Source organism: Aegilops tauschii, chromosome 3 (genome assembly GCF_002575655.3).
Source record: "Aegilops tauschii subsp. strangulata cultivar AL8/78 chromosome 3, Aet v6.0, whole genome shotgun sequence".
NCBI lineage: Eukaryota > Viridiplantae > Streptophyta > Magnoliopsida > Poales > Poaceae > Aegilops > Aegilops tauschii.
In genome coordinates this window covers 571,523,306-571,549,670 of record NC_053037.3, presented here as the reverse complement: position 1 = coordinate 571,549,670, position 26,365 = coordinate 571,523,306, and the positions used below count along the sequence as shown (strand labels likewise).

The 26,365-nt window shown below is 43.1% G+C and overlaps 3 protein-coding genes and 1 long non-coding RNA gene across 8 annotated transcripts; all 4 read left to right on the top strand.

The window, feature by feature from the left end:
* The first annotated feature begins 4,740 nt into the window (after window positions 1–4,740).
* On the top strand, window positions 4,741–7,207 carry LOC109748349 (putative B3 domain-containing protein Os03g0621600). Of its 3 annotated transcripts, none has more exons than XM_020307388.4 (6): window positions 4,741–4,844; window positions 5,016–5,152; window positions 5,412–5,859; window positions 5,945–6,132; window positions 6,404–6,657; window positions 6,870–7,207. In XM_020307388.4, the coding sequence occupies exons 2-6, from the start codon at window positions 5,036–5,038 to the stop codon at window positions 6,874–6,876; spliced, it is 1,014 nt and encodes a 337-aa protein (XP_020162977.1). In that variant the 5' UTR covers window positions 4,741–4,844; window positions 5,016–5,035; the 3' UTR covers window positions 6,877–7,207. The 3 variants fall into 3 exon arrangements, with proteins under 3 accessions (XP_020162977.1, XP_040260659.1, XP_040260660.1); XM_040404725.3 differs by having other exon boundaries at window positions 5,016–5,167; XM_040404726.3 differs by lacking the exon at window positions 4,741–4,844 and adding an exon at window positions 4,863–4,919 and having other exon boundaries at window positions 5,016–5,167.
* A 1,983-nt stretch (window positions 7,208–9,190) lies between these two features.
* On the top strand, window positions 9,191–12,968 carry LOC120976992 (uncharacterized). 3 transcript variants are annotated; one of them, XR_012205651.1, is made up of 5 exons: window positions 9,191–9,759; window positions 9,904–11,035; window positions 11,133–11,744; window positions 11,966–12,164; window positions 12,232–12,968. It is a non-coding gene; the product is annotated as an uncharacterized lncRNA (long non-coding RNA). The 3 variants fall into 3 exon arrangements; XR_012205652.1 differs by having other exon boundaries at window positions 9,191–9,986; window positions 10,175–11,035; XR_012205650.1 differs by having other exon boundaries at window positions 9,192–11,035.
* A 5,569-nt stretch (window positions 12,969–18,537) lies between these two features.
* LOC109748339 (putative B3 domain-containing protein Os03g0621600) lies at window positions 18,538–20,904 on the top strand. Its single transcript, XM_020307378.3, has 5 exons — window positions 18,538–18,827; window positions 19,140–19,587; window positions 19,667–19,854; window positions 20,175–20,428; window positions 20,575–20,904. The coding sequence occupies exons 1-5, from the start codon at window positions 18,711–18,713 to the stop codon at window positions 20,579–20,581; spliced, it is 1,014 nt and encodes a 337-aa protein (XP_020162967.1). The 5' UTR covers window positions 18,538–18,710; the 3' UTR covers window positions 20,582–20,904.
* Window positions 20,905–24,108: 3,204 nt separating this feature from the next.
* On the top strand, window positions 24,109–25,058 carry LOC141020699 (serine/threonine-protein phosphatase 7 long form homolog). The gene is made up of 3 exons (XM_073495632.1): window positions 24,109–24,165; window positions 24,250–24,831; window positions 24,918–25,058. The coding sequence occupies exons 1-3, from the start codon at window positions 24,109–24,111 to the stop codon at window positions 25,056–25,058; spliced, it is 780 nt and encodes a 259-aa protein (XP_073351733.1).
* Window positions 25,059–26,365: the final 1,307 nt, after the last annotated feature.

Genomic DNA, 26,365 nt, shown 5'->3' with positions numbered 1-26,365 from the left:
ATATCTAGGCATGATCATGTATATAGGCATCACGTCCGCGACAAGTAGACCAAAATGATTCTGCATCTACTACTATTACTCCACACATCGACCGCTATCCAGCATGCATGTAGAGTATTAAGTTCATAAGAACAGAGTAACGCATTAGGCAAGATGACATGATGTAGAGGGATAAACTCAAGCGTATGTATAAACCCCATCTTTTTTATCCTCGATGGCAACAATACAATACGTATCGGTTCCCCTTCTGTCACTGGGATCGAACACCGCAAGATTGAACCCAAAGCTAAGCACTTCTCCCATTGCAAGAAAGATCAATCTAGTAGGCCAAACCAAACTGATAATTCGAAGAGACTTGCAAAGATAAAAAATCATACATAAAAGAATTCAGAGGAGATTCAAATATTGTTCATAGATAATCTTGATCATAAACCCACAATTCATCGGATCTCGACAAACACACCGCAAAAAGAATTACATCGAATAGATCTCCAAGAAGACCGAGGAGAACTTGGTATTGAGAATCAAAGAGATAGAAGAAGCCATCTAGCTAATAACTATGGACCCGAAGGTCTGAGGTAAACTACTCACACATCATCGGAGAGGCTATGGTGTTGATGTAGAAGCCCTCCGTGATCAATGCCCCCTCCGGCGGAGCGCCGGAAAAGGCCCCAAGATGGGATCTCACGGGTACAAAAGGTTGCGACGGTGAAAATAAGGTTCGTGGTGCTCCTGGATGTTTTCGGGGTACGTAGGTATATATATGAGGAACAAGTAGGTCGGTGGAGCTACAAGGGGCCCACGAGGGTGGGGGCACGCCCAGGGGGGCAGGCGCGCCTCCCTGCCTCGTGGCCTCCTCACTTCTTTCTTGACGTCCACTCCAAGTCCTATGGATAACGTTTGTTCCAAAAATAACTCTCCCGAAGGTTTTATTCCGTTTGGACTCCGTTTGATATTCCTTTTCTGCGAAACACTGAAATAGACAAAAAAACAGCAATCTGGACTGGGCCTCCGGTTAGTAGGTTAGTCCCAAAAATATAATAAAAGTGTATAGTAAAGACCATTAAACATCCAAAATAGATAATATAATAGCATGGAACAATCAAAAATTATAGATACGTTGGAGACGTATCAAACACCTCATGTGCATAGGAGGTGAGCTAGAGCACCACAAAGCGCTCCCCTTGCCGGCCAGAAAAAACAGAGCAGTGTGGAGTGCTCTGCTCCGGCGATGGGGTATATATAGGCAACTCATTGGTCCCGGTTCGTGGCAGGAACCGGGACTAAAGGCCCCCCTTCTGTCCCGGTTCCAGCCACGAACCGGGACCAATGGCTGTGGGCCAGGAGTGAGGACCATTGGTCCCGATTCGTGCATGGAACCGGGACAAATGGGTCCAGACGAACCGGGACAAATGCCCCACGAGGCCCGGCCGGCCCCCTGGGCGCACGAACCGGGACGTATGCCCCACATGGGTCCCGGTTCGTGACTGAACCGGGACTAATGGGCTCGCCAGGCCCCAACCAAAGTCCTATTTTTTACTAGTGTCTTCCTATCCGAGCGTCCATGCATCAGGTTTTCATAGCTAAACTGACTACACAATAAGTAATTGTTCTATAAGGAGAATAAAATGAGGTATTTCACATTCCTACAATTCCCTTTTTTTCACCGGCTCATGTATTTCTATGTGACATGATATGGATTTTGCATAACTCGAAACGTGCTAGAGAAATATTTTGCAAGGAATGGGATCCTCTCAGTGCAATGCAGATTAGCATGCATGTTACCTTTCTTTGTTCATCTTCAAGGAGAATTACTTTTTTTGTTCATCTTCAAGGCCAAAATCATATTATTATTTTCATTGTGCTTTCAGGAAAACTGATACTTAGAGCAACTCCAATGGGGCGACCCAAACGGACGGCGATTTCGTCCGCTTTTTGTCCGTTTGGGTCGGCCGCCCGCCCGGCGTCCGCCCTCTTTTAGATTTGGGTCGGCAGCGCGCCCAACGCGTCGACCCATATGTGCCGGCGTGGCCGGCTGGCCGCCCAATATTACACTGATTTGCATTCAAACATATTGTCAAATAACATAGTTTACCGAATAAAATATTATAGTTTTACAAGACGGATACAAATAAAAATGTTTCACATAGTTTTGCAAATGAATAAAAGAAGATACATCTATTGGTTGCCAACATGAGCCCACATATGCTCAACCAAATCATTTTGCAGCTGCACGTGAGTTTCCCAATCACGCATGTCTTCATGAAATTGGGTGAACTGTTCAAACGTTGCCGCTACTCCATGCTCAGGCACAACATTCTCACCCTGAAACTGAAAGCCTTGATCGTACAGACGTTCCGGGCGCTCGTCTTCTACGATCATATTGTGCATGATCACACAAGCAGTCATCACCTCTCATAGTTTCTGCGTGCTCCAGGTATTAGCAGGATACCGAACGATGCCCCATCGAGATTGCAAAACACCAAAGGCACGCTTGACATCCTTCCTAGCACTCTCTTGCTCTTGGGCAAATCTTTTCCTCTTCTCTCCGACAGGGTTGGGTATTGTCTTGACAATAGTGGTCCACTGAGGATAGATACCGTCACCCAGGTAGTATTCTTTGTCGTAGTTGTGTCCCTTGACAGTAAGGTTCACCGGTGGGTTGTTGCCTTCGGCAAGCCTAGCAAACACCGGCGAGCGCTGAAACACGTTGATATCATTGTGTGATCCAGCCATGCCAAAGAAAGTCCAGAGATCTTGAGACGCCACGGCCTCTAGTATGACAGTGCAAGCCCTGACATGTCCCTTATACTGCCCTTGCCAAGCAGAAGGACAGTTCTTCCACTCCCAGTGCATGCAGTCTATGCTTCCAAGCATCCCTGGGAAGCCCCTTCTGGCATTCATCGCCAACAAACAGGTTGTATCTTCAGCTATCGGCTCTCTCAAGTACTCAGGGCCAAACACAGCAATAATAGCCTTGCAAAATTTGTACAGGGACTCTAGGCATGTAGACTCGCTCATACGGACGTACTCGTCAATGAGATCACCGGCACTCCGTATGCAAGCATTCGGATGGCGGCAGTGCATTTCTGATAAGAGGAGAAACCAATCTTGCCGACGGCATCCTCTTTGCACTCGAAATAGTCATCATAGCCGACCACTCCCTCTCTAATACGGTTGAAAACATGCCTACTCATACGGAAACGGCGACGGAATTTTTGATGTTTGAACAACGGGTTTGTTGTATCAAAGTAGTCCTTCCAGAGAAAGAAATGCCCACTCTCTCGGTTGCGATTCAACGCCGGAAGGTGGCCCGGAATGGAGCCACGGAACAACGGCCGTTGGCTGTTTATGTGGTGATGGACCAACACGGCAGCCAATATCTCCTCCTCCTCGTCGGACGACGAATCGTCGGAGTCGCAAAGGAAATTATGGAAGAAGAACTCATCGGCGGAGTCCATTTCGTACCTTGGCAGACTGTCGAACAGCTTGCGGGCGTCGAAGAAGGAGACGTCCGGCGAGGGGAGTCGCGGCGCGCACGGACCAGCTAGCTGCCCTGCCGGCGTCCGACGAGCGTGTCGGTCGGCTTCTTGGTCGCGGGCGGCTGTGCGGTGGGGGGAGCGGCGGTGGAAAGCAGTTTGCTTCCCGGCGGTGGAGGGCGACGGGGGAAGTGGGCGGCGTTGCTGGACGGATGTGAAGGCGGCGGCGGCGGCTGCAGAGTCGCCGGCAAAAATGGGCGGATGTGGAGGCGGCGGCGGCGACGACGAAGGAGGCGGGCGAGGTTTGGTGTTGGCTGGGGGGAGAGGGGAGGCCAATGTGCACCGACCAGCGGGCCCGGGGAGGGCAAAGGGCGAGCGCGCGCGTCCGTCTCGTGTCCGCGCCGACGCAAATCCGGCTAAAAAATGGACCGGGAATGGATCGGCAGGCGGACGAAAGCCGACGCGCGTCCGTTTGGGTCGGCGCGTTGGTTTGTGTCCACGCCGATCCAAACGGACGGCGGCGGACGAAATGGATCGCCCCATTGGGGTTGCTCTTACTTATGCTAATTTGCATATCTTGGTATATGCAAAGGAGCAACTGAACAACTACCCGTGCAAGCTCACATTGATCAATCAAGCTTAGCTTTTCTATAGTATTGATGGTTGAATAGTCATGCAAAGTAGCCTTTTGCAAAGATGGTGAAAGCACCTAATTTTTATTCATCTAGGTGATTTTTTCTCCCGTCGCAACGTACAAACATATTTAGGTGGCATTTTCGGATGTTATTATTCCATGATGACAGTAGTTTCGATGGACAGTGGGCACAATAATTCCTCTTCCGTTGCAACGCACGGGCATATGTGCAAATATTAGAACAAAGGCTGAACTGTTGTCTGTGTGGCCCATTGTGCACTCGTTGTCTTTTTTCATAAATTTGTAGAGATTATATAAATTATAATCCCAGAAATAAAAATAACTTTCAAATATTCGCGTGTTATAAATATTGTACTTACAAATGAAATAACTTACGCAACCTCAAAACTTGTTCATTTATTATTTAAAATATTCAAATATTTAACATGAAATTTCTGAATTATAAAAGGATACTCACACGCAACCTCATCCGGTCACCCCCCACATACACACTCCCCAATGCATCCCTTGTCAAGTCTTGTCGCCTCTTACAGGCACACCTACTCTTTTTTTTGAAACGACAGGCACAGCTACTAGTAGGCGTCTAGAAGTCGGAGAGGCGCTGGATCCTCTACTTGCCTAGTCTGACGTTTGGCTTTCTCCACTCTTTGGAGCGTTCTCCAGACTCCCTCCCTCTCTCTCTCTCTCCCTCTGAATCTCCGTAATCACTGGTATGCTTCAACTCTTCTCTCCCTCCCTCTGAAATACTGCAAGCCCTATAAAATAGAGAAGCTCTTTGTTTCCCTGTTAGCTCCAATTTCCTCTATTTTCTGAAATGATTTCTTCAACTTTTAGTTGGTACTTTGCCTAAAAGATTTAGGCACGGTTCGTTTTTGTTGCAGTTCCATTCCGTGGTTAGGAGATGAGCAAGCCATGGAAGAAACGCAAGGATCTGGATGAACATTGCTACTGGAACCACACAGACGAGCAAGATAAGCGTTTCTTCAAGGTTATGATTGGCGACTTCCATGAGAGAATGGTAAGCTATTTTCAGGTCGGCTCTGTTCTACCTCCTAGGGTAATTTTATTTTCAGCTGGATTATGTTCTAGTACCTTTCTGTGGAAACAAAAGAGGAACCTCTAGGAGTGAAATTTGGTCAGATCTGGGCAACTCTCTGTTCTCTCATGTCACTCTGTTTCGCATCTGAAATATAGCAGATGAGCTTTCCTCAGCGTTTTGTTCTGTGTAACAGATTTAGTGTCTCCTGATCTTGTGTGCTTTACTTTGTTTCCTGCAGATCATACCAGATAGGTTTGTCCAACATTTCAGGGGGCAAACAGGACGAACTATTAAGCTAGTATCACGCCATGGTTATACTTTTGATGTTCAGATTACCAAGAATTTGGAGAAACTAGTCCTTGATTCGGGATGGAAGGCGTTTGCTCGTGCCCATAATTTGAGAACGGGGGACTTTCTTGTGTTCAAGTATGATGGCAACTCTGAACTGAAGGTTTTGATCTTTGGTCCGAGCGGTTGCGAGAAAATTCCGGTGTGCAATCTCAAGAAAAATGCTGCTCCTGGTAAAGAATGGTGGGGAAACTCTGCTGGCATTGTAAACACTTGTCACAATCTTCCCATGAAATTTCCACATAGTGGAAGACAAATTAGGCCAAGCAAGGATACCTTAAGGCAGGGGAATGACATCATCAATGTCAGCTCGTCGAGCTCTGCTTCAGATTCAGCAGGTTATGATTCACAATGTCAAACCTGCCATACATTATGCCCCATAAAACTTCATATATGCATCATACTTATATTTTCTTTGTTTAGGAGGTATTTCATCTTCAGAAGATGATCATTCCCTGCCAGGTTGTATCCTCGCAAATGGCACCCTCTCGAATCTAAATCAGGTGCAGAAGAACCAACTTAAAGAAAAAATCAGAGCTATGAATTCCGAAATCCCCATTTATGGGTGTGCCATAAGGAAGAGCAGTATTTACGGAAAAACCCGCACCCTTGTGAGTCAAAATCTCTGTTCTCGAATGGATACTGCATTTTGCAAGCCGGCTGCTATCTCTGCATCTGACTTGCAAAAACCAAATTTTGTCTCACCCAAATGTTGTCGGCTTATTCTGCATATTGATTGAAGTTGTAGTTGAGTCGTGTAACCATTGGATAGAAAATTTTAGTTGGAGCAGATTGAAGTTTGCCTGGACGTGTAGATAGTTCATTACACCATGATGTTTGCTTCGAATTATTGTTACTAAAGATCCTTTCTCCCTTCATCAGGAAATATCAAGAAAATATGCTGAAGTATACCTTCCATTTGAGGAACAAATGCTGACCCTTCAGCATCATGGCAAGAAGTGGGAAGTGAGATGTAGTGTTAAGAAAAGCAAAGGCAAAAGGCTTTTGACAGGCTGGAAGCATTTTGCGTGTGGCAACAACTTGCAGCTGGGAGATGTCTGCCTCTTTGAGCTACTGAGAAACAAAAAGAAGTATGCAATGAATGTCTATATCATTCGCAAATCCCTTTACAAGAGGTGAAGTTTGACATACTTCCTACCATTGGCACCAACTTTTGGTATGGTGAATTACTGCATCAAGCATTGTTGTAACCCAGGAATTGTTTGCCAAAAGATTCTGGGTATCAGAAATTCCCTGTGATAATTTAGGAGTTATGAGCTCAAATCTAATTATGTTTGGGCTGCAGTCCATTGCATCATCTCTCTATCTCACTGTACTCTCTCTCCAGGAAATGAGCATCTGAAGAAAAGCTAGCCACAAGATTCAAGAAACAGAAGTAGCAAAAGGAGTTTTGGGTAAGGCCAGAAGAGTGGAGCCCTGACAATATACTAAAGGAAAGAGCTCAGAGTACATAATAAAGCTCAGGTCCAGTTAGTTTCAGCTGCTTTTTGTGTTATCATGGATGTAATACTTTTAAAACCTTATGTTTACCTTTATGTTTAAGTGGATGAACTGTAGTGTCAGACAGGACAATATTATGTTAGAGGTTATTGCGTGGACGTACTGTGGGTCATGTCAGGACAGAGTTACATTATGGTCAGTTGCTCAGTTTTGCTGTTGGTTGCAGTGCCTAGGGTATACCTGGCTATCGTATTGTGTGCGCTATAGATATTGTCATGAATAGGGACTGGAAAATCCTAAATTCGAATATCAGAAGGATTAATTCTGATAAAAAGCGGGCTGCACTATCTAACAAGATTGAGGAAATAGGATGTGCCGTCCTTTATCTTCAAGAAACAAAAGGAGATTTATTTGATCAGAGATTCTTAAAAAACTTCTGTCTTAGAAGACTAATAAGTTGAATATCTGCCCTGTTTGGGGGACTCGGGAGGATTGCTCATTGTCTAGAATGATAATATATTCATAAGGGGAAAATACTCCAACATAATTTTCCCTGTCTGTTTCATTTTTTACTTCAATCCACAATGGTGATTCCTGGATATTAACCAATGTTTATAGCCTTTGTCAGCAAGAAAAATTCCATTAATTGATTTCAAAGCATTACAATGCCAGATGATCAGAACTGAATCATAGTGGGGGACATTAACTTCATTAGATATCCTGAAAATAGGAACAAAGAAGGGAGGATGGGACACACAAGATATGATGCACTTTAGTGAAGCCACCAGTCATTTGCATCTGGTAGAGATTCCTTATAAAGGAAAAAACTATACATGGAGCTATATGCAAGATATGATGGGACACACAAGCTGTTGTAATGGTTTTTTCCATAGAAGCTTTGACCCTTTCATACCCAAATAATTTGGCTATCTCCCTAGCCAAGACCACTTTTGATCATACTCCATGTGTCATACAAATTGGCAGTTCTATACCCAAGTGAAACTTATTCATATTTCAGCACTATTGGCTTGATCACCCAGATTTTCAACAGCTTGTCAAGAACATTTGGCATCATTCTGTCAATGAAGTGGATAGTGCAAAGGTCATTACTACTAAATTCATAAGGCTAACAAAACGTATAAAATTCTGGGCCAAAAAATTATCAAGTTTATCAGAAGCGATTCAGAAAACAAATACTTTTATTCGCTTTTTTCAAAATCACGAACATTTTTTGAATTCGCGAACATTTTTTGACATCGCAAATATTTTGTGAATTCACAAAAAAATTATGAAATCATGGGTTTTTTAATTTGTGAACAATTTTTTAAATTGAAAACATTTTTGAGTTCATGAAAAAATTGGTATTTAATGAACATTATTTAAATTCACAAAATTTTCTCGAATTCGTAAATAATTTTAAAATTATTAAGAAACCAAAATCACGAACATTTTTTTGGAATCTCCAACATTTTTTATGAATTCACGATATTTTGGAAATCATGAAACAATTTCGAATTCACAAACGTTTCATTGATTCAAAAATATTTTTCGAATTTTTGAACAGTTTTTGTGCTGGCTAACATTTTTTGTATTCACGGACATGTTTTGTATTCGTGATTTTTTTTTTGAAATCTTGAACATTTTTTCCCAATTTATGAACATTTTATGAAATATCGGATATTTTTGGAAATTCAGAACATTTTTCAAATAGAAATCCTGCAATAAAATTGAATTTGATATTGTTAAACAGCTCACCAAGTAAAAAAATAGAAAAGAAAAATGAAACACAAAATACAAAAAGATAGAAGAAAAATAAAAAAAGAGGGGCGCCCAGCCCGCATATGGGCCAGCCCAGAATACACGTAGTGGGAGCTCATACCGCCGCGAGCGGCTGTGCGTTTCATCGTTTTTCAGCTCGCAGGTCGCCAAATTAAGAACAGTATAACCGCACCTAAACCGAGCTCCCACAGCGATTTGTGTTTCCGTCCGTCCGTTTTCCCGATCTGGGACTTCTTGGCCGTCCGATTTCATGGGTGTGGTGATCTGTGTTAACTGGCCCGGCTGTCCTGTGGGCTGCTGCTCCACGAGGCGAAACGGAGACCGCTGGTATACTGGGCCGTCGGTCAGCCCATTCCAGCGCTTCGCTAAAGCTGGTCCACTCCTGGGCTTCGCTAAAAGGGGATAGGAGCGACCGCGTCCATCCAGTCCAGTCCCGATGCGACCTGCGAGGCGAAAGAGGAGCGGCGCACAGAGGAGAGGAGCGGCCGGTGTTCGTCGGTCGATTGGATCCACCGGGGTGTGTGAAAGAGATGGGATGGGACGCGTCGGCCGTTCCCAGACCGATCGATCACTGTCGCTCCTGAAAAAAATTCGCTCGAGGGGGGAAGGGGATCCGCCGCCGCACGCGATTCTGATCGACGCCATGGCCGCTCGTTTAAGCGAAAGTGCTCCGGCGAAGTTGTGCCGCCGCCGGCACCGCCACCACAACCACTACCGCTCGAAGTCGGTGGATCTCTGAGACAACCCCATGCTCCGATCTGAACGGGGCGGCCGGACTGCCTGCGTGGCGGTGGACGACGTCGCCCAGGCCAACAACATCATCCAGCGCCTCAACGACTTCCCCTCCATGGCGCACATCTCCGGGATGGGCCTCAAGGTCGTGCCGATGATCGCGGCCTTCTCCAACCTCTGCGCAGTCAACCTCTCCGGCACCGATGATGAAATCATTTCTGCTATCGCTGCATTACTACATCCTCCGCCTGCTCATATCATGCTGTGTAGGATGTTTGCCTTTCTTCATTCCGTGTCTGTGACCTCTAGCCATTTGTCAGACATGTTTTTTTCTTAGTTTCCATTTGCCCGGCATCTTGCTCACTCCCTTATTATCCAGCTGACTTCTTGTTGACTGTTGCTTGTTATAGGAATTGCCCTGCTCGTTTGCTCAAAGGTTCTGTATCCCCAGAATGTATGTATCACTCGGAACTGAGAGTCTGCTCCTGGACAGGTACAGTTGTTTTCTAATACCTACATCTTATATCTATGCACCATCGAGGATCTGAAATCAGTTGTCCAGTTTGTCCCTCAAAGAACGTAGTTAGTCCTTTTCCTATGGTGTAAGGACATTCGTTTCGTATACATGATTTCCCAGCAGCAATTTATACACAAGCTAACTCCAAAGAGATGACTGATCAGGCTAATCGCAAAGCTATTCAGGGAGGAAAGGCGTAGTACTAGAAGAGGAAAAGACGCAGATCTTGTCATCTTGACACCTGACACTTGAACCATCTTGCCAAAATATCTGAAATACGAATTTGTGAAAATGTTCTACCATACTCTATATCCATCTCAGATTAAATTCCAAACATGCAACCCACTTTTAAGACCGTCATGAAAGAGTTGAGATGGTGGTCCTTTTAGGACACCTTTTTTTGTTACTATAAGAAATTGTCTTCGTATTTATTTATGTATGTATATTATGAACAAATTTTCATCCTACAATGTTTTTTGGGTTATTACTTATTACTTACTAACTGGAGCACCTCATGTTTTTAAAAGGGAAACTAACATGAAACAACTTATTTCAGTATGTTTATCTTCCCCTGTTATGTATATTTAGTCAAGTTTAGCCTTTGCGATGGAATTGTATATAACAACATTAGTTGTCCTGTTCACTTTCATCAATGAGCAACAAAGATTTAACCGCCAGAAAAAAAAAGATATGGATTAGCATCCCTCTGGACAAATAAGAAAATGCAATCGTTTCAAGGATTTCAGTCATCCCTTGTGGCTTTAGGAACTATATAACAACAATGTCCGTATGTATTTTTATACAGTTTTTTCTTCTATAGTTAAGATTTTCTTGTGCAAAGTATCTAATATCAATCATGTACATTTTTTTGTACATGCTTATACCTTCAAATAATAGAGCCATTTTACTGAACACCTAAAGGCAATAACAAAGGCAATTTTTATCCCTTGTGGCTGAATTTTTTCTGAATCAGTTTAACTGTGTTGGTCGTACAATTTGCTCGGAGCAAGAACAAATTCAACAAGGTTGGTTTAGCTGTGTTGTTTCCCCCCCCCCCCCCCCCCCCCCCCTTTTCGGTTCGGGCTTGGTTGGTTTAGCTGTGTTATTTCTCCCCCTTTTCAGGCCGAGTATCCCTTGTCTGTCTGCTCCGGGCACCATGTTCACGCCTGTCTGCGTTCGTGTAATGTGTTGTACCCCCCACTGTACTCGTTCTACTTCTTCTATCAATAAAATGATACGCAAACTTTGCGTATTCGCGAAAAAACAAATTCAACAAGGCAATAAAACAAAGCGTGGAATACCTAAAGGACATCCAATACTCTCAGGGAATTCGAGGAGGTACTGCTCTTTTACTGAACAACATGGTCACGCTTTTTTATTGAGAGAAGCATGCTCACCTTGAGGCATCCTGAAGTTTTGTGCGGCCATGTATGACGTTGTGATAGTCATGTGCTGATTTTGTGAGATATCATTGTGTCCTTGACTTTGAACATCAGTTATAAATAAGACGAGAAGTTGTATCGATAGCATCGGTTTTATTCCCTTGCATCAAAATGAAGAATTTCCTCGCTAGATTTTCATAACATAAATATACCACCCGGATCGCTGCCGAGGGTTCTGCACTCGCTGGATATGTCACGGAACAAGATAACAAATGTCGAGGGACTCCGGGAACTAATGAAGCTGCGCGTGCTCAACCTCAGCCACAACTGGATTTCATCCACATCGGCCTGGGTAAGTCGCAGCCTTTTCAGACTTGGGATTCTTGCATTGCGCTGTACATCTTCAGTAAATTCCTTAGATTTCTAAAGTAATTCCACAAATAAGAACTGTCTGATTCATATTTTTCTCGTGCAAAAATGCAGCATACTTAATTCTATGGGTGACATTCATAAATCCGTATGTGTTTGCAACAACATAGAGGGATAATATGCGATTGCTATTTTGTGGATCAGGTACATACTTGGAGATAACATGATGGTAAGAAGGCAAGAAGCAGGTACATGTATAGGTGGGTTTTTGGAGTCTCAGAGGGGCACATATGAAGTATCCACAACAAAGCATGTCGAGTACCTCATGGCTTGTATCAGTGCCCAGCTTGACGGCGAACTATTCTCTGAAAAGCTTGCTAATGAATCTCTGTTCAATTATTAGGTACGTGAAAAAGGAACACTGATTTGGTCTGAGATTTTGGTCTGATCGTGTATTGTTGTGCCAACAGGGGCTACATTCCTTCTAAACTTCTGCGGCGTTATCAACGCGATCTTAAAGTGCAAGGTGTGTGCGCACATATAACACTTAGCAGATTATTGTGAATCTTAAGGAAGGAGCACATCTCAAGGCTAAGCATTTTGCGCTCTTATATTGGGTAATATCCGCTCTTTAATACACAAGAAGTTCAACTCTGGAGTAGTTGTCAGGAAAGCAAAGATCTAAGTCAAGTAAGGGCATCTTCAGTTACTATTTTTGCAGCATGTCTGAAGGTAAAAGTAGCAGCCTGATGCCATGTACAACACTACAAAATGAAGTTTTCCAGCATGAGTGGCAGGAGATGCAAATCAAGAAAATTGCATACTGTAAGGTGTGCTCCTTCATGTAGCTACATATATTGTCTTGGTTAAGGAAATTCTAAAATGAATGTTTGCTGAAATTCTCATGTAGATTTAAATATTGGCTTTGAATCATGTTTCAAATACCAGGATATAGGTAGCCTTGAAAGAGATCATGAGAACCTGGAAGGTCATTGTTCAACGTTCTCAATATTACATATCATATAGTTGCGTGATGCCCTTAAATCTTGAGTAACTTTTGCTCAAAGTTGGGGAATTTGTGAGGCCATTTTGGACGCTATGTGTTCATGGTGTATACTTTGTATAGTGATTGGTCTTACTACTGAAGCTGACATATTTACTCTTCTATGTGTTTTTTTATTGTTCTTTTATGAACAAGTATTGGTCAGTGCTATGTTTTCTTAATCGAGAAAGTTCAATTCGTTAAAGTTCTTAAAAGGCAAAAACTTGTTTAGTATTTAATATTTCATATTTCATGCCACTACTTATTAGCAGGAAGTTCTATTGCCATTGTTGTTCTTAGAAGACCAAAAAAGATTAGTATTATATTTTTCATATTTCATACATAGAAGAGTAAATATGTCAGCTTCAGTAGTAAATATGTCAGCAAAATAGACATATTTACTCTTGATACTGGCACATGCAAAATAGACATATCTATGTCAATAAAAACATAATACTTGATATTGGCACATGCAAATGTAAGCAAATTACTTTATATCCCTAACAACTATGAGTCAAAATAGACGGGCGCAGCAACGCGCGCCATTGATGATCTAGTAGCCCTGAAACGCGCCTGTAACGCCAGGCACACTGGGGCAGGCGTTGAAGGTGAAGAGAAGAGGAGACAGAGAAATGAAGCCTAACTGAATGCAGAGGAAAGGGGCTTAGCCCGGCACAGGGACTGGCTTTTTTTTACATCATCACAGGGACTGGCTAGATAGATGCAAGAGTGAATTCTAAAAAAAAAGAAAAAAAAAGACACAAGCGTGTAGCGTGGAAGAGGCATCTCTGAATTGGTTCCTGTAACCTGAACGAGTAAATTGCTCAAAACCACCATATTTATGGCTAGGGTACACTCCTAAACCACCGCTTTTACCGAAAACCATAAAAAACCACCAACTCTACGGCACTAATTCAAAATTAAGCCGCGTCTAACAGTGTTACTGACGGGTGGGACCTGTCTGTCGGGCTGATGTAGCGAAAACTAGTCCTAGTCAATGTGTTGACCTGCTGAGGTGGACAGGGTCCCACCTGCCACCCTCACATCTCTCTTCTCCTTCTTCTTCCTCCTCACGTCTCTCTTCCCCTCTTTGTCTCTCTCCTTCTCCTGGCATTAGGCGAGACAGTGGAGGAGTGGGCAGTGGCATGCTAGGGAGACGATGGCGCCGATTACCTTGTGTAGGCTGCAGAGGCGGAGGTAGAGGAGGTGCGCGCAGCAGAGGGCAACACTGCGGAGGGCGTCGCTGGAGATGCGGTCGAGCGGGTCGGGGCCGATGTGGAGCTTGCTGAGGCCCCGGTGGGGTGATGCGAGGACGAGGAGCGCGACGTTAGTGAGGTCCTGGCAACCGGAGAGGCTGAGCGCGCGGATGAAGGGGGCGCCCTCGACGGTGGCGTGACTGATACGTCCATTTTGAATCATGTTTCCCTACTGTTATTTATAATGTTTTTATTCAATATAACATTTTTTGGAGTAATTCTAATGTATATTCTCTCATAATATGCAAGGTTTACATAAAGAAGGAGAATACCGGCAGCTGAAATTCTGGACCTGAAAAACCTACGTTAGAGATACCTATTCTGCACATCTCCAAATATTTATAGTATGTAAAAAAATTGTAAAAAATCAAGGTAGGATGAGCGCCCACCTCGCCCTACTGAGTCCTCCACCTATGATACTGACCATATCCACACCAACCATCTCATTACATCACACAAACAACGAGATTCTCACATTAGCACTGAAATCAAATTTCAATTCTCTTAGTCCTATAATCAATACTACTTGTCGCTCAAACGGGTGTAACTTAGTACAATGTTGGCTATGTATTTAAAAACTGTTTGATCATGTATTAAAAAATGTTTTATCTTGTATTTGAAAAAATATTAATCAAGCATTTGAAAATGTTAAATGTTACTCCCTCTGTCCCAGAATATAAGAACGTTTTTGACACTATGCTAGTGTTAAAAACGTTCTTATATTTTGGGACGGAGGGAGTAAATGTTTTATCTTGTGTTTGATCATGTATTCTAAAAATGTTAATCTTGTATTTGGAAAATGTTAATCCAGCATTTGAAAATGTTTAACGTGTATGAAACAAATGTTGAACATGTATTAAAAATATGAATCTTGTATTTAAAAAATATTAATCAAGCATTTTGAAAAATGTGAAATAAGTAACAAAAAATGTTAATCAAACATTCATTTTTATTTAAAAATGTATATGGGAAAAATGTTGATCATGTGTTAAAAAAATCTTGTATTCAAACAATATTGAACGCGTATTAGAAAAAAAATGTATTAGATATATACCAAATGATTTATAATGTGTACTGTAGATAAAAATATATATAAGTTTTCTAAAAATGTTAATCATGTATTCCAAAATCTTTAACATGTATATAAAATGTTTTTAATGTATAAAAAATATTGAATTTGTACTGAAATTTTTTAACATATGTTGAGAAAAATAAAACCAACGAAAATGGACAAAAAGATAAAAGAACCAAAAAGGGAAGACGAAGAAAATAGAAGACCAGGAAGAAAGAAACAAAAAACAAAGTATAATAAACAATGAAAGAAAACGAGTGAAAGTGAAGAAAACTATATTTATAACGAGGAAGAATGAAAATCTGAAGAAAACCGATGAAGAAAAAAATGTCAAAAGCAATAAATAAATGAAAAAAAAGGTGTGAAACAATAAAACCGGAGAAAACAAAAAAAATTAAAAATTCAAAGAAACCTATTGAAGAAATAAAGAAAACCGGAAGGAAAGAAGGAAAAATGAAGAAAAACAGAAGCCAACACCCTGTCTCGGAATAAAGTAATGTTTTCCCTTTTTCATAAACGGGCGCCGCACACACTTTCCTCCACGCTGGGCCTTTTAAAATTGATGAATTTTTTGAAAATCGATGACCTTTTTTCAAAGTTGATGATTTTTTTAAAAAAATATGAACCTTCTTCAAAATCAATGAACTTTTTCTAAAATTGATGAACTTTTTTCAAAAGAGATGAACTATTTCCCAAAAATGCTGAACTTTTTTTTCAAAATTTGTGAACTTTTTCAATTTTTGTGAATTTATTTTTTGAAAATTGTTGAAAGTTTTCTTAAAAAATGATGAAGTTTTTAAAATTTAAGTTTTTTTCAAATACTTCCAAAATCTAAGTGATATAGTTTATAAATAGCGTATCTACGGTAGTTCTTATATTCTTTGGCGTTGTTTTCAGTCAGTGCAATTGATTAACCTGAGTGGTTAGCAATTTAAGGTAGGGCGAGCGGCCCACCTCGCCCTACCGAGTTCTCCACCTGTGATACTGACCATATCCATACCAACCATCCCACTACACCACACAAACGACGAGGTTCTCACATTACCACTAAAATCAAATTGCAATTCTATTACTTCCTTCCATCCATATTACTTGTCGTTCAAATGAATATATCTTAGAACAAAATCATGTGATTATATTAGCCGGATCACCATAGGACGACACATGCCTTATTTTGGACTTGGCTGAAATGGCCGAAATTTAGAATTTTAGTTGTGTCAGACCGAGTACCAGAACTTAGCATTTATTTTAGTGAAAAAACCGACTCCACTTGCGGTTTTATTAGAGATAAATACACTAGAAGTCTTTTTTTTTTGTAGGAAAGGAACTTTTCATTCATCAAAATGCACTAGGAGTCTCAGAAATTACAAACGACGATAAGTTTGATGTACAAATTTATAAAATATGTGATTATGGTCATCAAACTCGCATGGCCGCGAAATACGGTCACATATCCTGTACGTGCATGCATGGACAGGGTCCACTGTCAGTGACAGTTGGTGCTTGGCCCGACGCGTTTTTACAAAAGTACACCTACTTTCTTTTATTTGTGGAAAAATGCCAACTTTTGGTGTGTTCCGCATGTCAATACAAACCAAAAATTAAGACGAAATAGTGTGGGTACCATATTTCAAACCCACGACCACCTACACATGTTGATGTCTAAAGTGAATAACTACATTTTAATATATTAGAACAAAGGCGCGACCAGAAACGGACAGTGGTCTGTGCGGCCCATTTTGCACTTGTTGGTTTTTTTATAGATCTGTAGAGAGTATTTAAATTATAATCCCAGAAATAAAAATAACTTTCAAATATTCACGTGTTATAAATATTGTATTTTTTGGGAAAAAGAGAAAGACCCCGGCCTCTGCATCTGGACTATGCATGCAGCCATTTTATTAATTATTCACAAAAGCCCTTACAAAGTAATACAGCAGTAAGACTGAAGCCACCGTCTAGGCAACATCTGTCGCTACTCATATCCAGTTGATGAAGGGATGTTGATAGTCTGGGCCTAATTCCAAACAGACCTCACAATTAAACCTAACATATAAGACCCGAGGCCCCAACCAAGCCACTTGCCGGGTATGGGGCACCCACCGGTCCGACGCACACTCAGAGTTCGCCGCCGCCAACTGCCACAAATCCATCTTCAGAGCTGTACTGACGCATCAACCTTGCCCGGCCTAGCTGCCGTCGACGCCACCACGACGCCACCATCATGTGCTCGTCCATCAACACACGCCCATCAGTGAGACCCCGTTGCACCATGCCGCTGGGACCCGCCGTTGTCGACGTGTCAGATGCAACGCCGCACCTCCTTCACGAACACCACATGCTGCCACTGGTCCCATCCCCTCCACATGCATTTCCTCTGCACTCCCAACCGAGCCCCAAGGCCCCTGACGACACCTTCAGGAAGGTCACGCCGTGAAGCGCCGTTGCCGCCAAATCCAAAGAGGATTGTAGGTTTTCACCCGGCATGAGATCGGGGTGGGTAGATTGGGCCCTCAACTGCGCCTTCATGAAGGAAGCGACGCCCATGGACGATGTCGCTGCTGGGCCAGCCAGATCGGCCAAGGTTTCCCCCGGACCCAAGGGCTCACCATCACCGGAGCCTGCAGCCGCAAACCACCAGGACGACGAGAGAGGCAGCAGGAGGGAGGGGAACCACCAGATCTGACGCCGCGACACCAAACCGCCGGAGGATCACCGGCCACCCGATCCGATCCCTGGCAGCCCACCTGCCCCGCCACGCCCGGACGAGAAGGCCAGCCTAGGGGCCGCCGCCCCGGATCCAGCACCCTCCGCCCCAGATCAGGCAGAGCATAGCCAGGCTACCGCCACGGCCGCCCCTAGGAACTGTCCGGCCACCACGCCGTCGTGCACATGAAGACTGCCGTGGGGCAGATCGGCGCCGCTGCCATAGATCGGGACCTCATCCTTTTAGTTTTAGCTCATAAATATTGTACTTACAAATGAAATAACTTACTTTTAAAACTTGTTAATTTATTATTTTAAACATATTCAAAATATTTAAAATAAAATTTCTGAATTATAAAATGACACTCAAATATTCAAATATTGTACTGTAGTAATATTTACTGCTCACAGCCTCACACGCAAGCTCATCAGCCCCCCCCCCCCCCCCCCCCCCCCCCCCCCACCACACACACACACACCCTCCCCAACGCATCCTTTGTAAAGTCTTGTCGCCTCTGACAGGCACACCTACTAATAGGCGCCAAGAAGTTGGAGAGGCGCTGGCTCTTCCACTACTTGCCTAATCTCCATGACGTTTGGCTTTCTCCTCTCTTCAGAACGTTCTCCAGTCTCCCTCCCCCCCCCCCCCCCCCCCCCCCCCTCTCTCTCTCTCTCTCTCTGAATCTCCGATAATCACTGGTATGCTTCAACTTTTATCTCCCTCCCTCTGAAGCTCTTGTTTTACCTTCTCCCTGTTAGCTCCGATTTCCTCTATTTCCCGAAATGTTTTCTTCAACTTTGAGTTGTTACATTTTTACCTAAAATATTTAGGCACGATTCGTTTTTGTTGTAGATCCATTCCGTGGTTAGGAGATGAGCAAGCCATGGATGAAACACAAGGAGCTGGACGAACATCGCTACCGGAACCACACAGGCGAGCAAGATAAGAATTTCTTCAAGGTTATGATTGGCGACTTCCATGAGAGAATGGTAAGCTATTTTCAGTTCGGCTCTGTTCTAGCCTCCTAGGGTAATTTTATTTTCAGCTGGATTATGTTCTACCTTTCTGTGCAAACAAAGAAAGGAACCTCTTGGGGTGAAACTTCATTACTTAATTCGGTCTGTCCTTCTCCAAAAAAAAAAGAAACTTAATTCGGTCTGATCTGGGCAACTCTCTGTTCTCTCATGTTACTCTGCTTCGCATCTGAACTATACAGATGAGCTTTCTTCAGCGTTTTCTTCTTTGTAACAAAATTTTAGTGTCTCCTGACCTAGTGTGCTTTACCTTGTTTATTACTACAGATCATACCAGATAAGTTTGCCCAACATTTCAGGGGGCAAATAGGGCGAACTATTAAGCTAGCATCACGCCATGGCTATACTTCTGATGTTCAGATTACCAAGAATTTGGCGAAACTAGTCCTTGATTCTGGATGGAAGGCGTTTGCTCGTGCCCATAACTTGAGAACGGGGGACTTTCTTGTGTTCAAGTATGATGGCAACTCTGAACTGAAGGTTTTGATCTTTGGCCCGAGCGGTTGCGAGAAACTTCCGGTGTGCAATCTCATGAAAAATGCTGCTCCTGGTAAAGACTGGTGGGGGAACACTGATGACATTGTAAACACTTGTCATGATCCTCCCATGAAATTTCCACATTGTGGAAGACAAATTAGGCCAAGTATGGATAGCTCAAGGCAGGGGAATGACATCATCAATGTCAGCTCGTCGAGCTCTGCTTCAGATTCAGCAGGTTATGATTCACAATGTCAAACCTGCCATATATTATGTCCCATAGAACTTCATATATGACTTTTATTTTGTTTGTTTAGGAGGTATTTCATCTTCAGAAGATGATCTTTCCCTGCCAGGTTGTATCCTCGCAAATGGCACCCTCTTGAATCTAAATCAGGTGCAGAAGAAGCAACTTAAAGAAAAAGTCCGAGCTATGAATTCCGAAGTCCCCATTTATGGGTGTGTCATAAGGAAGAGCAGTATTTACGGAGCAACCCGTAGCCTTGTGAGTTAAAACCTCTGTTCTTGAATGGATACTGTATTGTTAATGAGTGGTCAATCTGGCTGTTTATCTTTGCATTTTACTTACAGAAACAATGTTTGTCTTACCCAAGTGTTGTTGGCTTATTCTGCATATTGATTGAAGTTGTATTTCAGTCATGTAACCATTGGGATAGAAAATTCTAGTTGGAGCAGATTGAAACTTAAAGAACTTTGCTACTAGACTACAGAATGATAATAGCATGGACGTGCAGATAGTCCACTACACCATGCTGTTTGCTTCGAATTAGCATTACTAAAGAAGATCCTTTCTCCCTTTACCAGGATATATCAAGAAAATATGCTGAAGTATACCTTCCATTTAAGGAACAAATGCTGACCCTTCAGCTCCATGGCAAGAAGTGGGAAGTGCGGTGTCGTGTTAAGAACAACAAAACCAAAAGGCTTATGAGAGGGTGGAAGCATTTTGCGCGTGGCAACAGCTTGTGGCTTGGAGATGTTTGCCTCTTTGAGCTACTGAGAAACAAGAAGAAGTATGTGATGAATCTCCATATCATTCGCAAATCCCTTTACAAGAGGTGAAGTTTGGCATACTTCCTACCATTGGTACCAACTTTTGATATGGCGAATTACTGCATCAAGCATTGTTGTAACCCAAGAATTGTTTGCCAAAAGATTGCAGTCCGTTGAATCATCTCTCTATCTCACTGTACTCTCTCTCCAGGAAATGAGCATCTGAAGAAAAGCTGGCCACAAGATTCAAGAAACAGAAGTAGCAAAAGGAGTTTTGGGTGCCCTGACAATATACTGAAGCAAAGAGCTCAGAGTTCATAATAAAGCTCAAGTCCAGTTAGTTTCAGCTGCCTTTTGTGTTATCATGGATGTAATACTCTTAAGACCTTATGTTTACCTTATGTTTAAGTGGATGAACTGTAATGTCAGATAGGACAATATTATGTTAGAGGTTAATGCGTGGGTGTACTGTGGGTTATGTCAGGACAGAGGTACATTATGGTCAGTTGTTCATATTTGCTGTTGGTTGCAGTGCCTAGGATATACCTGGCTATCGTATTGTGTGTGCTATAGATACTGTCATGAATAGGGACTGGAAAATCGTAAATTCGAATATCAGTAGGATTAATTCTGATAAAAAGCGGACTGCCCTATCTAACAAGATTGAGGAAATAGGATGTGCCGTCCTTTATCTTCAAGAAACAAAAAGAGATTTTTTTTATCAGAGATACTTAAAAAAACTTCTGTCTTAGAAGGCTGATAAGTTTGAATATCTTCCCCCTGTCTAGAATGATAATATATTCATAAGGGGAAAATATTCCAAAATGAATTTTCCCTGTCTATTTCATTTACTCCAGTCCACAGTGGTGATTCCTGGATATTAACCAATGTTTATAGCCACTGTCAGCTAGAAAATTTTCATTGATTGGTTTCAAAGCATTACAATGTCAGATAATCAGAACTGAATCATGGTGGGAGACGCTAACTTCATTAGATATCCTGAAAATAGGAACAAAAAAGGGATGGTCGGACACACAGGTTATGATGCACTATAGTGAAGCCACCAGTCACTTAAAGATTCATTTAAAAGGAAGAAACTATACATAGAGCAATATGCAAGATATTTCTTTTCTTTGGTGTTTGGAATGGATTTGGTAGAGATTTTCAACAGCTTGTCAAGAATATTTGCCATCAACTTGTCAATGAAGTGGATAGTGCAAAGGTTATTACTATTAAATTCATATGGCTAAGAAAATGTGTCAAATTGTGGGCCAAAAATTTGTCAAATCTACCAGAAGCAATTTAGAATGCAAATACATTTATTCGCTTTGTTTAAAATTTGAATTTATGAACATTTTTTATGAATTCACAAACATTTTTTGAAATCATGAATATTTTTTGAATTCACGAGCATTTTTTAAATTGAGAAATTTTTTGAATTCATGAACATCTTTTATATTTCACGAACATTCTTCAAAATCGCAAACATTTTTCAAATTATGAAGTTTTCCAATTTTTTTGACATCATAAACATTTTTGATGAATTCACAATCATTTTATCAATTCACAAACATTTTTCTTATTTGTTAAATTTTTTGTACTGGCGAACATTTTTTGTATTCATGAAATATGTTTGTATTTGTGAACATTTCTTGAATTAGGAACAATTTTTAAAATCCCGAACATATTTTTCAATTCATGAACATTTTACGAAATACTGGACAATTATTGAAATTTTTCAAATTCATGAACAGTTTTTGAAATCCTAAAATAAAATCGAATTCAGGATTTTGAACAGTTCTCAGTGTAAAAAATAGGAAAAAAAAAGGAACAAAAAATGAAAAAAATAACAGAAAAACGGACGCCCAGCCCGCAGATGGGCCAGCCCAGAATTCACGCGCTGGAGCTCATACCACCAGCGGTTGTGTGTTTCCGGATACCCCTAAAAAAAGGCTGTGTGTTTCCGGTGTGCAGGTCGCCAAATAGGAGGTCCCGGAGACGTGCTCGTAACAGCAGTGTCGCGACCAGCTACACCGGGCAGGCGCTAAAAGTGAAGACAAGAGGAGACAGAGAAGAAGAGAAGCATAACTGAAAGCAGAGGAAAGGGGCTCAGCCCAGCACAGGGACTGGCTACATAGACAGAAGAGTGAATTCTGAAAAAAAAAGACACAAGCGTGTAGCGTGGAAGAGGCATCTCTGAATTGGTTCCTGTAACTTGAACCCTACGGGTATTCCTCCCTTGCATGAACTCAGTTCATTCATAGGATTCCATCTTTCTCGGCTCGACGCTCAGGATTGTATCTTGCACTGTACTGAGTTTTATCTCTTATGATCTTATTGGTTCGCAAACAAAAATATATCTGATCGATTCGACTGTTGTGACAACCAGGAAGAAAAAACGATCATAATCGCATCGTGTCTGCTTATCAGGTACGATAGTTCAGTCTAGTCAGGATGATTCAGGAATCCATCGAAAGTTCAAAACTACTTTTTTTATGTTTTCCTTGTGTCATTTTTTAGAACCCAAGGAAGCTTCAAAAGGTAGCATATATAGATCGATCGTTTGCATAAAGTGAAAACGACCTTGGATTCCATCCACGTCGGCTCGGCGAACACGTGCGTATATCCCATATGGAGACGCCTCGCATCGCATCCGGTGGCAAAATTTCGTGTTTTGACCCTTTTGATAAAGAATTTCAGGATCTGACCCTGGTTTGAAATTTTTTCGGGATTTGACCCTTTTTCCTACCGCCAGGGGCTCTGGCGGTAGGGTTAGACAGCCTACCGCCAAGGCCCCTGGCGGTAGGGTACTTATCCACGTCAGCACGCGGAAACGGCCGCCGTCCCCCTCCGTCGCACCCTACCGCCAGGGGACCTGGCGGTAGCCTGTCTAACCCTACCGCCAGAACCCCTGGAGGTAGGGTCCGGGCAGTTATTTGCCCCAAAACCCCCGCGCCCCTGCCCATCTCCCCACCCCTCCCCCTCCCCCCGTCGGCAGTTCCTCATTTCGCCCCCCAAGTCGCCCCTCTCTCCCTCTCTCATCTCCTCCACTCCCCCCCTCGGATCTTCACCGATTCTTCACCGTTTTTGCGGATTGAGATGGCCCCGAAGAGAGAAACGTAAGCTCCTCCAATCCCTCCAATTAGTTTTTGCAAACTTGCTTCCGGTTCGACGCATTATTTGCTTGAAATCCCTCATATTTTTGAACTTAGATTGGATTTTTTCACCTAAGATTGATTGTAGTTGTAGTTCTTAGTTCTTTAGTAACTAGTGGTATTGGATATGAACTCTAATCAATAGTTCATATGTTAGTGTGAAGATGAACCCTAGTTCATAATTTTTTTTGTTAAAAAATTATGATGTAATGTTGATATGACGATGAACCCTAGTTTGATGATGCATGTTGATATGATGATATGATCTAGTGTGAAGATGAACCCTAGTTTGATGATGCATGTTGATATGATGATATGAAGATGTTGTTTGGAAAATTTTATTTAAAAATATGAAGATATGATGTATGTTGGAGGTTTTTTTTATATGATGCATGTTGATATGATTTGATCCATCATGTGTAGTAGATGTTGTTGGAGGAATATGCTTAAAATTTTATTTCGATATGATGCATTTTGATATGATTTGAGTTCATTGTTTGTTTATGTATGCTTATGCTTATGGTGCTTTTATTTATGAAACTCTATTAAGGCGGCCACCTCTTGCGGACAACATCGGCCAACGGTACTCCATGCTGGACTGGGCATTCGGCAAGGGTCATCGTGCCCGTTTCATAGAGAACGGAGAGGTAAGTGATATGAATGAAATATTGATCAAAGTTTTCGGATTGATGAAAATGATTTCCTAACTCTTGGCGTTCACTGTTTGACAGATGCTCCAGCCACTGCGCATGAGGGGTCACGGGGTTCATGGGCATATGGACTACGACGAGCGCTACGCGCCGTTCTTCAAGAAAGCCCCTCTGTTGGGTTTCGTGTTGCAGTTCAAGCGTCAGCCGCCGACGCTTGTCCACGCAGCTCTCACAGCTTTGATTGACCGGTGGCGACCCCATTCTTTCCATCTGCCATGCGGGGAGATGACGGTGACCCTAGAGGACTGGGGGATGATTACTGCCATGCCGATCGAGGGTCATGCACTCACCGGTCGAGTGGAGAGGACCAACTGGCAGGAGAGGGTCACCACCCTCATCGGCGACTGCCCCGGTGCCAAGAGTAACCATACATCCGGTGTGCCGTTGACCTGGCTCTCGGAGCACCGGAAGACATGCCCCCAAGGCGCAGATGAGGCGACTTTGGAGTTGTATGCGAGGGCCTATCTGTGGTATATTCTCTCGAAGGTCGTGTTTCCCGACAGCTCCGGGAACTCTGCCAACTGGGCGTATCCGTTCTTCCTAGCGGACTGGGATGCAGGGTACAGTTGGGGGACCGCATCTCTCGCCTACCTATACCATTCGGTAAGAGAGTGTCTAATTGCCTACCTACCTACGAAAGTGTGTCCATGACATTTTCTAATATCTGATACTCATTTGATGTTTTGCAGCTTGACGATGCAACGCAGAGGACGGGAGACAAGTCCAATATGGGTGGCTTTGTCTGGGCCTTCTCCATTTGGATGTGGGAGCGGCTGCGGGCCGGTGGGGCGTCCGGAGAAGATGCCAAGACGCCCATGGGAAGACTATAGCGAAGACGGCGACGAGACTCGAAACCCCACCATAGCTTACGAGTGGGACGTTGTCAAACCCTACATGGGCCTAAACAAGACTTCGTACAAGACCTACACCAACGAGTTGGACGCTTTGACGCATACGCAGGTATATGAACTCGCTCAACACCTTTCTCTTTGATTCCACTTTTGACCGAGAGTGGAAACTTACCAATGTATATGTAATAGGTAAACTGGTGGTCGTATCGACAAGACCGAGAGTGGGACTTTGATCTAAACGTGATGTGTGATGCGGACCGTGGTCTCTGGCGGTGCATCGTGCCCATGATCTGTGTGTACGCCGTCGAGTGGCACTTGCCACACCGCGTGGCCACGCAGTTTGGGATTTATCAGCATACCCCACCGGGCCAGCCCACCGATACCGGCGGCCACGCGCTCCACCTGTGAGCGCTTTGTTCTCCGTGCCCATGATTTCATTACGATTATCATGTTTCTTGTTGCTTATGATGATCTTATTGCGCTTATGATGATTCTTGTTGCGTATGCCTTGCAGGATGAGCCGGCAGAAGAATCAGTCGATCACAGACTGGGGAGAGGAGCATAAAACTCATGTGACGGAGTGGAACCGACGGAGGTTCCGTAAAGATGGGGAGAGGAAAGTGACTGACTGGGATGCTTACCTGGGCCGACACATGAGGTGGTATGATGATGGCCAGAAGCACCGTCTTTATCTCAAGCCTCGGTGGACGGTGGAAGACATCGCGGAGCTAGAGAGGGATGACCCCGATGAATAGGCATACCAGACCGGCATCAGAGACATGCACAGTGGATTTAGGGAGTTTGCACCCCTCATCAACAGAGTGGTAAATTTGAACCGACAGTTGTATTTAAAATATTTTATTCGTCATCGTGACTGACTTATGCCGTTGTAGTTCGGTGAGCTGAACAGATGCATCTTTAAAGCCTCAGATGCACTAGGTGATCTCCCCGGGAGCGTACAATCGGAGAACAGAGTGAGGGGGACGATGAAGGTACAATTTCAGCCTCCTCGGAACAGATGCCACTACTAGGAAAAGGCCTACTAGTGGCGCACCAGTTTTGCCTACTAATGGCGCACTACTGGTGCGCCACTAGTACCACGCCACTAGTATTAAATACTAATGGCGCACCACTGGTGCGCCATTAGTATCTGGTATACTAATGGCGCATCACGCAGTGCGCCATTAGTATATCCCACAATGCGCCATTAGTATGCCTCCCAGGGGGCCATATTTACCCATATGCTCTGGCTTATTAATGGCACACTAGTTGATGATGCGCCACTA